Raw genomic sequence first — 12,752 nt, forward strand, 5'->3', positions numbered from 1 at the left:
AGTTGAGCCCTGGAATAGACTTCCTAGGGAGCAGGTTAGGTAAAGGCCTGTCAAGTATGATTTAAGCGTGGTTGATCCTGCCCTGGGGCAGGCTGCTGTGCTAGATGACCTCTTGGGGTTCCTTTCTGCCCCATCATAGAGGGGAAGAATTTGGCTGCCTGTGAAATGGATGTGGAGTGCAAAAGACCTTTTTCCTTTTTGTTCCATTAGCTTCTTCCCTGCACAAAGAAGTAAGGCAGAGGCTTTCTGAGAGCAGAATGAGAAGATGGCAAGCCCGCCATACTTACCAGGTCCAGACAACCTCCGCCTTTTTACCCGCGAATCTCTTGCTGCAATAGAACAGCGGATTGCTGAGGAGGAAGCGCTCAAGTTAAAGCGGCAGCATGTGGAAGTGCTGGACGAAGAAGAACGAAAGGCCCGTAGTGATCTAGAAGCTGGAAAGAGCCTCCCACTTATTTATGGGGACCCACCTCCAGAACTCATTGGGGTGCCTCTAGAAGACCTAGACCCTTTCTACAGAGATCAAAAGGTAAGGGAGTGGGAGCCAGACCCTGCTGTAAGGGTGCAGGTGACAAAAGCTGGCTGGGCATTTTCTGACAATTAGTTGAAGTTTATGGGAGGGCATCCATTTCAATGAATCTTCCAATTCAAAATACGGTTAGGTGAAAAAAACATTCAGATCTAGCCCAAATGTCCCATGTTGACATTTTCCAAACACAATTTGTTTTCTTTTCCCCATTTGGAATGACTTCCTTTAACCCTTTTAAATATTTTGTTTCTCCCAAACCTTGTACCTCCCAGTTGGATGCCAACAGCTCCTGTTTTATCATAGATGTCATAGATTTCATAGACATTAGGGCTGGAAGGGACCTTGGGAGATCATCGAGTCCAGCCCCTTGCCTGAGGGGCAGGAAGGCAGCTGGGGTCAAAGGACCCCAGCAAGATAAACGTTCAAATGTTTCTTAAAGGAGTCCAGAGCAGGTGCTTGCACTACCTCCGGTGGCAGTCTCTTCCAGGCCTTGGGGGCTCGGACCGTAAAGAAGTTCTTCCTTATGTCCAGCCTGGAACAGTCACGGCAGAGTTTGTGACCATTTGACCTTGTCATTCCTTGGGGCGCTCTGGTGAACAGACGCTCCCCCAGATCCTGGGGGACTGCCCTCATTTCCACAGTTTACTTTAGGCAAAGTTGAAATGAAGTGTCCTGATAGGGGGTATTTACCAGGACAAAATATTTCAACGTTGGATTTCTCAACATTTTTTCATTTCAGGTTTTTTAACTTTATATGTTTTTTATATTACCCGTATGTCATAATACCAAATGTTAACCCAAATATCATTTGCAAACTGGAATATAAATTACAAATGATCAGTTAAAATGCCAATTATCAATCAGAAAAGCAAGGACCATTTACTAGACTGCCTAGAATGCCAGATACCAAGGATAAATTAGTATGCCATTCACCATTTTTATCTTATGTTATCGTGATAAAACAATTACAATCTTCATTTTCAGATAAAATAAAAGAAAGGTGTGAAAATATAAGAAAGGTATAAAATAAAGTAATATAAACTGAATAATATAAAATAAAATGTAAACATTCAAAAATAAAAATCCAAATGAAATATTCCAGTTTTACTGAAAAAAAATCAGATGACCCAGAATGATTATTTATAATATAATTATATGGATATATTTCTTGCTGGTGTCACTTGATCCCAGCTGACTTCCTGCCTATGGTGGGGGGCTGGACCCAATGATCTCATGAGGTCCCTTCCAGCCCCTAATATCTATGAAATCTATGAAATCATCCTCAGGAATAGTAAGTGCCAATGAGGCCCTGCCAGTCCTATGACATCAAGATGGCGTCACCTGCTTCAGTGTGCTTGAGGACCCAGATGCAGTGAGCAGCAACAGCCAGTGGAGGACTGATCCTAGAAGGACCTGGCAAAAGCCATTTCAGCAGCTGTAGTGCAAAGACCTAGAGTTTTAAACATTTTCCTGCCCTGCTGGAGTGGGCAGCTGGTGTAGCAGCCCCCAGGAGGGATAGTTTTAGGAGGGTTTTAGGACCTTGTCCCCCAGGTGGGTGCCATGAAAGCTAGAATGTGTTCTAATCACTCTCATGGTAACGTTTACTCTGATCTCTAACATGCACAGTTTGCTGGTTGTCTGTCCCAGCCCCAGCACTACACCAGGTTCTTCATCCAGCTTCAATGTAGGTCTGGGGCTGGGGATTGTCAGCCCCAGAGACCCTCCTGGAGAAACCTGACAAGTGAAAGATCCAGGATCCTTCCTTGTGATGCATGACTTTTTCATCCCACCTGGAGGCTTGATACAGCAGAGGGGTGATATCACCCCGGCTGATGTCACCACTGTGAAGATCACGCATTGCTTATATTATCCCTATGGAGCAGTCCAAAGATAGTTGAACATGTGTTACTTAATACTTTCTGCTGATACTCTACAAGCAAAAAGTTTCAACTTTGATAGGATACAAATGCCCTGAGCACATTTTACAGCTTGAATATGCAACTGCTTGCCTTTTAAGTGCATTTAACACATATTAAGTGTAAAATGTGGCATAACCCTGAGAGCAGATGTGCTCTCACTCCTTTCATCTTATGCTGAGGGATAGGTATTCCAGTGTATGCTATTCTGTGATAGTGCAGGGATTTTAGTTTTAAAGGTATTTTAAAAGCATGGGATGCTGGTGGCCACAGGCTTAAACCTTTTTTGTTGGCTGTGAAGGAGGAATGATGAATCTCCCGTCTCTTTGTTTTTCAGACATTCATAGTCCTAAACAAAGGGAAATCAATCTTCCGATTCTCAGCAACCCCTGCTGTCTACTTACTGGGACCCTTCAACCCCATCAGAAGAGGTGCCATCAAAGTGCTTATACATTCATATCCTTTCCCTAGTATAGCAGGCAGCTAGGCAACAGATGTTTCTCTTCGAACATCAATTCTGTGGTCTTAACTAACACAGCAGAGAGACTAAGGGGGAAGAAGATGAGTTCATGAGACCCAGCCAAGAAGGACAGTGATAGGGAAGTAAGAAGAAAGGTAGCAAAACTGAAGGGGATTGAGTTTTCCACTTGCCAGCAATCGCAACATGTTCAAAGAGATGAAAGGTCAAGGTATGGGGAGGAGATGGAACAAGGACATGCCTGTTTCTCTAGGTGCTGGCCTAAGGGCAGGGAAGTGGTGAGTTGTAGTTAAAGGCATCTGAGAGCCCAAAGAGAGCATGCTTAGAGACATGTCCCCCTAATTTGGCCAAGCGATTTATACACTTTAAGACTATTGTGTTTATCTGGTCTGACCTTGTGCAAAACCAGATCATTGGCCTTCCCTAAATTAATCTCTGCTCCAAGACCTGTAGCTGTTGTTGAAACAGAGCACATCTCTGAGAGGTTCATAAGGAGGATGTCTTCAGTGGCCCACTGGGACAGCATCCAGTGTCCTCTGGAGAAAACTTGAGGCAGTGGTAGGCAAAGAGGTCTGAGTAGGGTAAGCTGAATCCGTCCTACAAAGCTTGCAGAGACAGAGGTGAGGGGAAGCTGCCAGAGGGACAGGAAAATGGGGTCAAGGGAAAATCTTTACAAAAAACCTTTTTGCAGAGAGTAAGTGGCTAAAACTAAGCAGCAGTGGATCTGAAAGAAGGGCCCTGGCATGCCAGGAGGGGCTGGGACATGGGGAACCGGGCTCGGAGTACAGCTGCAGGCAGAAAGTGTTTAATGTTGGTGGAATATTTTTAAGCTCTCCCAGGCCCGGCTCCTTTCCAAGTGGAAAGTCAAGAGCCAAGCATCAGTTCTGGGAAGCTGGCTGTAGGAGAGGGGGGAGGGAAACTTATTCTTGCCCTTGAGCCCTGCCTCTGCAAAGGTTTGCATATCGCTTGGGGTGATGACCTTTGTGACAGACCTGGAGAACTTGTCCTTGACCTGGATTTAAATTATTCAGTATGTTCATCATGATCACCATTTTAACCAACTGTGTGTTTATGACGATGAGCGACCCCCCGCCGTGGTCCAAGAATGTGGAGTAAGTTCCTTTCCTCCTGTTACTCCTCTTTCCTATGTTGCTCTTCCCTATGGTGGCTGGTAGTTTGCCAGAAGGCAGCTACCTATACAGCTGTGTCCTGTTGTTGGGGAGGGGCTTTGGGAAATGGATACCTTTTTCAGAGAATGAAGTGTATAGTTTTGCAGATGCTTGAGCTAGTCTGTCACTATGTTCAGTAGAAACTCATGATTAGCCTCTGCTCTCATAACAAAGGGGGCATCTCTGAATAGTTGCCCACCATGCTAAAAAAGCTGCTCAGCTGTAGAACAGGCATGGCCCATATTCTCGTGCCAATGGGCCTAACCCAAGCAAGCCTATTTAGCTAGGGCTGGGTACTTGCAAGCTCAACACTCACAATTCAAAGCCAGATTTCCACCAGCTCTCCCCCTTGAGAGGGCCCTGAGTGATCAAACAGGTGGTTGAGAGAGGAAATACCCAGTGTTCATCAGAAGTAGAGCCTGATGCAACAAGATGCTTATGTGCCTATTTTATCTCCTATTTAGTGCTTAAGTCTCAATGGTTGCAATGGGAATTGATTTTAAAACACATTCCTTTTTTGATCTGATCCATTGTGTTCACACCTGGGATGTGAGGAGCCAGGGCTCAAAACCCACAGTCACTGTTAGCTTTTCTGAAGAGCACAGAACTAAACAGGGGCAACTAAAACAGGGGTTTATGCAACTAAATAGGGGCTGGAGTTTGCAGTGTCTGTGATGCTCAGCTATTCCTATGGCCAGTTTTTTCTCAAAGGCTTAGCACCTCACGTGCACTCTGTGCACTGAGATCATTTGAAAATCCAACTGGTGCTGAAATCAGCACCAGCATCTAGTGGTTCACCTACATAAAGGCTCCCAATTCTGTCTGCGGTGGTAGAGTGGAAGTACTTCTGGCACCTGTGGTAAATAAATGACAAGTCTTCCCATTTCCAAGCTGCCATATGGGTCACTAGATTTTAGCATTTATAGAACCTTGTTGCAAGCCTCTTGTCTTGGATACCTTTCCTCTGAGCCACTCATGTTTTGTCACTGCTTCTGGTTTTAGATACACCTTCACTGGAATATATACCTTTGAGTCCATGATAAAGATCCTAGCAAGAGGGTTTTGCATTGACAGTTTTACATTCCTGCGAGATCCGTGGAACTGGCTGGATTTCAGTGTCATTGTTATGGCGTAAGTATCCTCAGGAAGGATGGGAAGTTCTGCTAATCATCTGATAACACTTGTGATGTCACCACAAAGAAGTGACTTGGAAGGAACCCCTAATAAATGGCCAGAGCTGGTAGTCTCCACTGGGGACTTGCCTGTGTTTCAGCATTAATGACCATTATTAATGGCCATTCATTCCAGCCCTGGCACAGCAGCACTACTACAAATCCGAAATGTTGACAAGGAGATCTTAGATTTGCATTGGTGGAGTTAATCTCAGTGCCACAGAGGGTTATACTTCCCTGGTGCATATTGTGGTATTTCTGGTGCACACTTGAGTTTTGCACCAGTTGCTGGCCATCTGTTGCCACTGGGGCAGGCCTTCTTGAGTCACTGTGCCTTGTCCCTCACATGCAGGGCTGGTTTATGGCTTCCATTTATCCAGACAGAATTTCATTTTGCTGTTTTCCTTCCATATGTCTAATCTCAGTCCAACAGATCCTTTAAGGGATGTCTCATGCCTGTCCAGTACTTGCAAGTCCCCACCATTTAATACCATCTGTGAGCATGGTTAATATGATGGATGCTCCCTCTGCCACCTTGGCAGTGACAGTGTTGAATCAAACCACTCCTCACCCTGATTCTTGCATTGTCCATATTCTCCACCCTGATCCATTGCCATTCACCATCACACTTTAATTAAGGTCCCTCAGGCAGCATTTGCTTCTAAGCTGAGTCAGGTTTGTCCTGTTGTCAGTGACTAGACAGAGTCACTGGCAACAGCATATTCAAATGCTGAGGAGATGCCCCCTTGATTCCCACCACAGCAGTGTCACAATGTCTTATGTTCCCTCCTCTCCCCACTCTCCTATAGTTATACCACAGAGTTTGTGGATTTGGGAAATATCTCTGCTTTAAGAACGTTCCGTGTCCTCCGTGCACTGAAAACGATTACAGTAATTCCAGGTAAGTGAAAGAGGATTTTACTTTCCAAATAAATTATTTTTCTGTCTATGGGTTAGGTTTTAACTTGACAAACAAGGGGATTTTCGGATCTTTGCCCTACCCACCAGGAGGTCATTTAAAGTAAGTCACCATAAAGTGAGTGTAAAATAATGCAGCTCTGACATGAAAATTTTTCTATTCCCTTTACAATTATAATCACTAGTGTAACTAACTACACAAAATGCTGGGTGGTGGAAAAAAACCAGCCCTCTTGGAAATGAAGGTCTCTTCCTTGGTGGCAGGATTAAGTGTTGGAGTATCACTATGAGCCAGTTCTGTTTTAAGCCCCTGCTTTAACTTGCTTGTAACTTTGCAACAACAACCAAATCCTGTTAAGCTGAAATTTTTCCATATTTCATAGGCTAGCAACAGACATTCAAAAAGCCTGAGCCTGAATTGATTCAATCTTTGCAGGTTAGTCTAACTTGGCTAAGCTGAACTGGTTTGTTACTGTACAGACATCCTCTCTGGACTGAGGAAACGCAGGCACATGCCTGCAGTGGCTCAGGCTAGAAGCCAGGGAGAGGGGCACTAGAGCAACCCTCCCTTCCTTTCTACAGTGCTGAGCTGAGGGGGTGTGGCCAGGCCCCAGCAGAATGCTCTGATTAGGGAGGGGTTCCCCTCACTGCTCCTCTGACTAGTGACAGAGCCAGCAGGGATTTACACAGCATTTACTTGCACAACAGGAAGTTACACACCATTTATCAGCCCATCAGCAAAACAAAAGCCTCTCATTAATTCAAGCTCTTCTTAAACAACTTTTTCCAAGGAAGGAATGGAGGGACGTTACCAACTACCTGTTGATTAGCTTCAAAAAGTCCTAAGCGGACACTGTCCTGTGTGCCTTTGTCCAGTCTGCCTTACACAGACACCTCTTAGCATTAACTAGCATACCATATTCTGGCTAGTCTGTGCTGTGGGAGAGAGGAGGGAGGGATCCCTGCTTGAACAGCAAGTAGTGAGGGGGGGATGGGGCAGGGGGAAGCCAGGCAGACCCTTCTGTGCCTGCAAATCTCTTCCAGAGCTCTGGCCAAGGAGCAAAGGGGAAGGGAAAGCTCTGCTGTGGAGCTGGAGCCCTGCCCAGGGCTGCAAAGCATCTGGGATGCTGAGGGACTATGGTTTAAGTTAAACCAAGAAGGGGTCTGGGACAGACATTGCATAAACCAGTTTGACCCAAATCAGTTAAGTCTGATCCTACATTCAACCAGATTTATCTTAAATCGGTTTCAGCCATTTTCAAACTGGTTTATGTGCGCTGAATGTCTGTTCTGTTACAGATTTAAACCAGTTTCTGCTCATTTAAACTGGTGTATGTGTAATGTCTGGCCCTAGCCATAGTTATTTTTTTGGTGCAAGTTTCAAGGAAAATGCATTCAGGTTTTCATTGTATTTTCCATTTAAAAAAAAAAAAGAGCCTTTAACACTTCCTTTGAGCCTTTGGAAGTGTCTTTGTCTCCCCTGCTTTTTAACTCCTGGACAGGGTTTTTATAGGGTGCTCTGTGGCTGTGCTGTGTGAGAGGGAGACCAGAGTATTCCACCTCAGATGACCTTTCCTATTTGCTGTGACTGCCTCATATATTTCTTCAAGCTGCCAAAATTGCAACATCCATAAATCATAACTCAAGTCTCCCACAAAAATCCTTGTGATTAGCTTTAAAAGCATGAGATTTTTTAAAAGTTAATATAGTAGGGGTCATATTATTTGTCTTTAGCTTTTGAGACTTAAAGATTCACAATGGAAAGTTTTTCTCCGCTGCCACAAGGGCTAGAAATTTACTGTTTTTAAAAAAATTAGGTCTGTGATTCTCACATAATCACAGGAATCCAGGAGCTGGGGTTTTCTTGAAAAAGAAGTATTGTCAGCTTCCTGATATTAGTTGATGCTGTTCCTTTTTAAAGCCGTTCCCTAGTGCAGATTAATTTCAGCTGACAAATATCCTGTTTAAATTAGTTGTGTGTCCTCACTGATATGTTATTAGATGACTGGATGGCCAAAGAGGTCACTTCGGATACCTGAACAAGTGACCAGATTTTCAAAAGAGCGCAGCACATGGGATGCATATTGGATGCTGAGCCCCTTTGTAAATCTGGCCTCAATTATCCATGCTGAACAAGTGAAAAATCTGACCTATAGAGTCAGAGCAGTGGGTTCTGGTTTCTGCTCTGGGGTCATTTCTGGTCCTTTATCTGATGACTGTCAAATGCAAAATCTACAAACAGTCCAGGGAGCAGAACTCTCCATTCCCAGTCGAGTGCCACTCAGCTACAGTCAGCCCCACTCTCCCCCATTCGTTCTCCTTCTGGATTCACAACTCTTGTGTTCTTGGCTCACAATGACCCAGCTCCCACAGGACAGTGGAAGCTGCCCCTACCTTAACTTATTAGTTCCTGGATCACTATCCTGGGGGATGGGGGATGTGAGCTTGAGTTGTAGAGGGCCAAGAACTCTGGTCTCTCCCTTCCTGGGCCAGTTGGCTACGCTGTTATAGAGCAAGTGGGCTCCTCCTCCATGGCTGCTTTTGTACAGCATTCAGCACTGTTGCTGTGTGAGCTCCAGATATGTCTACCTGACACAGCACCTATAGGGACTTCAGTTGAGAGCCCAGTTTCTGCCTGAACTTGAGCACTTCAGTACATATCCAGAAGCCCAAGCCAACCTACAGATCTTTGCTGTCTAGAATATAAACGCTGAATGAAGCTAGAGGCCTCATGACTGTTGTGCTCCCTCCCCACCCCACCAAGCAGGTTATTATGGGCTGCCTATTACAACTTACCTCTATTCTACGCAAGTGTCATCTAGGTATCTAGCAGGTGGCCAGTCTGGGTGCGACCCTAAATCCTTTTGCCTCGGTAATTGAACTGAGTGAGGCATACCGGAAAGCACAGGCTAGAAGTAGGATGTCATGCCTGTTCTCACGTGTATTCAACAGACTGGCTGCTGACAAAATATTGGCAAACTATAATGCACTAGGGTGGGTGTACTTCAAAGGGATGTTAGCTGAGCTCTGTGCAAAAGGCTTTGTGAGCAACTAGGGCTTATCTGTACAGGAAAATTGACCAGAATAGTCCTCACACTTACAAAGCAGAGTCATAATCCTGGAACACACAATCATTATTACTCCTGATTAGATAGGCCACTCAGGTTATTCCACTACAGTGTGTGTCTACACGTGCACATTTACTGCACAGTAATTTAGGTTACTGCGCAGTAACCAAAAATTACTGTGCAGTACAGGTGCGCATCTACAAATGCACACCCGTACTGCACATTAACTATGGTGATTTACACCCAATTACTTACTGCGCAGTAACACTGTGTGTGTGGACTCACTTGGGATTAACTTTAGTCCCAAATCAGCCCCCACACAGCATTAGAAAGGGGGTGGCCACTTGACTGCACATGTAGACACTGGCCTAAAAATGCTTACTGTGCAGTAATTTACTACACAGTAAATTACTGTGCAGTAAATGCATGTGTAGACATGCCCAGCTATTCTCAAATAACTCCCTATGTTTCATTAGCTACTCTGGTCAGTTTCCCTAAGTAGGCAAATCCTTGGATGACTGGAGATGTACCTGAACAAGTGGAAAAACTGGCATGATGATGACTAGGAGGGAAAAAATGTGTATTTAGACAAGAAAGGGGCACCAAACAAAGGCTGGATCAAATCACTTAGGCACTCAAAGGGTGCATTGAAATCCAGATCTGAATTTTAAGACTTGGGCCCCTCATTAATAGGGACATTTTATCAGGAAACAAATAATTTTGCATCAAAGGAATTGGTAGGATATATGCAATGACCTACTCCCACTCTACTAGTGGCAGAAAGCTATTGTTCATTTAGATAGAAAGATGAGATACAAACCTAGCACTTAATGCAAACTACTGCTTCTGTCATCTCTTACCAGCAGGCATGGAGGCTTCTCCATGTCAAAAAGAACTCGGACCAGCCAGGTCTCCAAAATAGGTCTCACAAGGACAATGAGACACTCCTTTGTGTCCTGGAATAGACAAAGCTCTTTTGCCTTAGGGCCCAAGTTCAGTTTCTTTCAGGTGGGTCAGCAAAGAATTATACCAGTTGCAACCACACAGAACTCTGTCCCCTTCCTCTGAACCAAAAGAGGATTATATTGGCAAATTACAAATTAAAGACAAACCTAAAATAAAAGGGGACTAGAAAGAGCCAGGATAAAATAGACTCTGATTCTCAGACAAGGATTAGTGCCCACCTAGGGAAGCTTCTATATATAGCATCCATCAAAGTGTGTCCATTTTTAAAAAATCTTCTTTTAGGTTGTCTAGCAATTGTGTCCTGTCTGTGAACATAGAGTGATTCAACTCTGAGGGGCAGCAGACATCAGTATGTGGGAGTAATCTCTGCTTCAGTGTGCAGATTGATCCCTAGTAGGGTCTGGAACAAATTTGCATACAATAGCATTGCATCATTGACCAGTTGCATTTTTTCTATGGAGTGTTCTTGCCTTGCACTGAAAAACCAGGCTGTGCTGGCAATAGGGTGCTGGGCTGAGTAAGTAGGTCTGGACCTACTGATAGATCTATGAGCTCAATAGCTGCATTAGCACATGGTGAATGATTACCAAATGAATAGCTGTCCCACTACTAATGTCTCCCTCATCAGGACTGAAGACCATTGTTGGAGCCTTGATACAGTCTGTGAAGAAGCTCTCCGATGTCATGATACTCACAGTCTTCTGTCTCAGCGTGTTTGCACTTATTGGTCTTCAGTTGTTCATGGGCAACCTTCGGCACAAATGTGTCAGGTGGCCACCCCCTTTCAATGAGACTATTCCAGAGAACATCTTTGGAATGGACAATGACACCTTTGTGAATGCAACACTCTATGGCAACCTGACTGGATCTGGTAACAATACCTTCGATTATGATGCTTATATGAACAATGAAGGTAAATGCTCACGCTCCTTCCCTCTTCTGCTCAAATGTGCTAAAATAAACAGTATTATTAACTTCTCACCACCCTCCAGAGCTTGCCATGATCAGCTATCACTGAAACCTGTCCATCACTCAGGAAGAGAGTCTGGTGTGTGGTAGTAGTTCCATCAGGACAAGGGAGTTTATTCTTAGATAATGCACGAGCCCAAATGATCATGGTTTGAACTTCAATTTACCCTGCTTTTCCTATCTTTCCACCCAACCATATATCCAGGGGGTTCTGTTGCCCTGCAGTTTATCTAGGTGTCAAGATACTACAAGTGTCAATATACCACAAGGGTACCTCTTCACAGAAAGAGGGATGATGTGGTCAGCTGGGAGTCTGGGGAAGCATGTGGACTGGAAGTGCAATTCAGAACTCACAAATGATGATTTTGGTCAAAAAACAGACACATTTTGAGAAAAGCCAAATTCCTCTGTCCAAGCTGAAGGACAGCATCCCTGCATTCCAGTGAGCTCTGCATAGACTCTGACACTGCTGCGTTATACAGTGCAGACACATTTATTCAGGAAGCAGAGCTGCTGCTCATTAAGGCCTCAGGTCTCTGGTTTTGTCTACCAAGTAACTCTGCAGCAGGATAAGCCCTGAATGAAGTATGCCACATCTTTGTTCAGAGCACTGAGCAGAACTCAGTAAAAGGTTGTGTTACATGTTGACTGAGCTGCCTTATTCCAAGTGGCTCTGAAATGAACTACAGGAAGGCTCTGTACTAAAGGAGTAAAAGCCAGTATACAGGAACCAACATGGATCTGTGCAAACAGGGGCTATGCTTTCTGGTCATTCATTCAGGTTAACAGCTGCTTGGACCAGACTGATGTGTGGTGGGCTGAAATTCCATAAGTGGGACAATCTTTCAGTGTACTTCTGTTGCTTAAGCAGAAGCCCAGTGGCAGGAAAGTAATCATAGATTGGGCCTCGTAGAGCAGACTCCAAATAGACCCCTTCAAACACAGTTATTAAGAGGGCAAATTGGGTAACACCCCAAGTGGAATAACAATGGCTGCTTTGTGTGCCTGATCCCCACCTGTCAAAAGGGACTTACCCTGCCGGACAGGTTCTCCATTTCAGTAAACAAATACCATCTCTGATACATCTCAGCAGCTGCTGTTACTCTCCTCTGGGTGGGGTCACTGGCAGAATCAGAGAGGGATGAGCTTTATGCTCTTCCGGTCTTTGCCCTTTGTCAAAGGATATGAGGGTTACATCTTTAATTGTCAGGGAACTGGTCAGGGTAGAAGTGGCAGGAAAAGGGCTTTGGCAATTAGGCAATAATAGAAGTGAGAGCTTGGCTTTCCCATGCTTTGTAGAGACTTTACGAATGCTGCAGTTCACTTATCCTTGGGCTCTTGAAAATGTCTATTAGGCCTGATGTATATCACAGCAGCTGTATATCTCAGGGAGCATGGAACTGTGCACATACCCCATGCACCCACATCCACTGATGCACTCCAGAGCTGAAAGGTCACTGGCAAGGTTGCCTCAGGCTTGTTCCCAACACACAAACGCACTGGCCTGGAGCAGCCTCACTGGCAAACTTCTGACTTAGGAAGGCAGGGCATAAGTAGGGTATGTTAA

The 12,752-nt window shown here is 44.7% G+C and overlaps 1 protein-coding gene across 1 annotated transcript in view; it reads left to right on the top strand.

The window, feature by feature from the left end:
- Window positions 1-216: 216 nt before the first annotated feature.
- The window catches only part of SCN4A (sodium voltage-gated channel alpha subunit 4), a 117,124-nt gene continuing 104,588 nt past the window's right edge, over window positions 217-12,752 (top strand). The window contains exons 1-6 of the mRNA XM_019475818.2: window positions 217-529; window positions 2,783-2,901; window positions 3,946-4,035; window positions 5,095-5,223; window positions 6,074-6,165; window positions 10,845-11,129. Coding sequence (XP_019331363.1) covers window positions 266-529; window positions 2,783-2,901; window positions 3,946-4,035; window positions 5,095-5,223; window positions 6,074-6,165; window positions 10,845-11,129 — 979 coding nt within the window. The 5' untranslated portion in view covers window positions 217-265. The remainder of the gene's footprint in view (window positions 530-2,782; window positions 2,902-3,945; window positions 4,036-5,094; window positions 5,224-6,073; window positions 6,166-10,844; window positions 11,130-12,752) is intronic.

Source organism: Alligator mississippiensis, chromosome 4, assembly GCF_030867095.1.
Source record: "Alligator mississippiensis isolate rAllMis1 chromosome 4, rAllMis1, whole genome shotgun sequence".
NCBI classification, from domain to species: domain Eukaryota; kingdom Metazoa; phylum Chordata; order Crocodylia; family Alligatoridae; genus Alligator; species Alligator mississippiensis.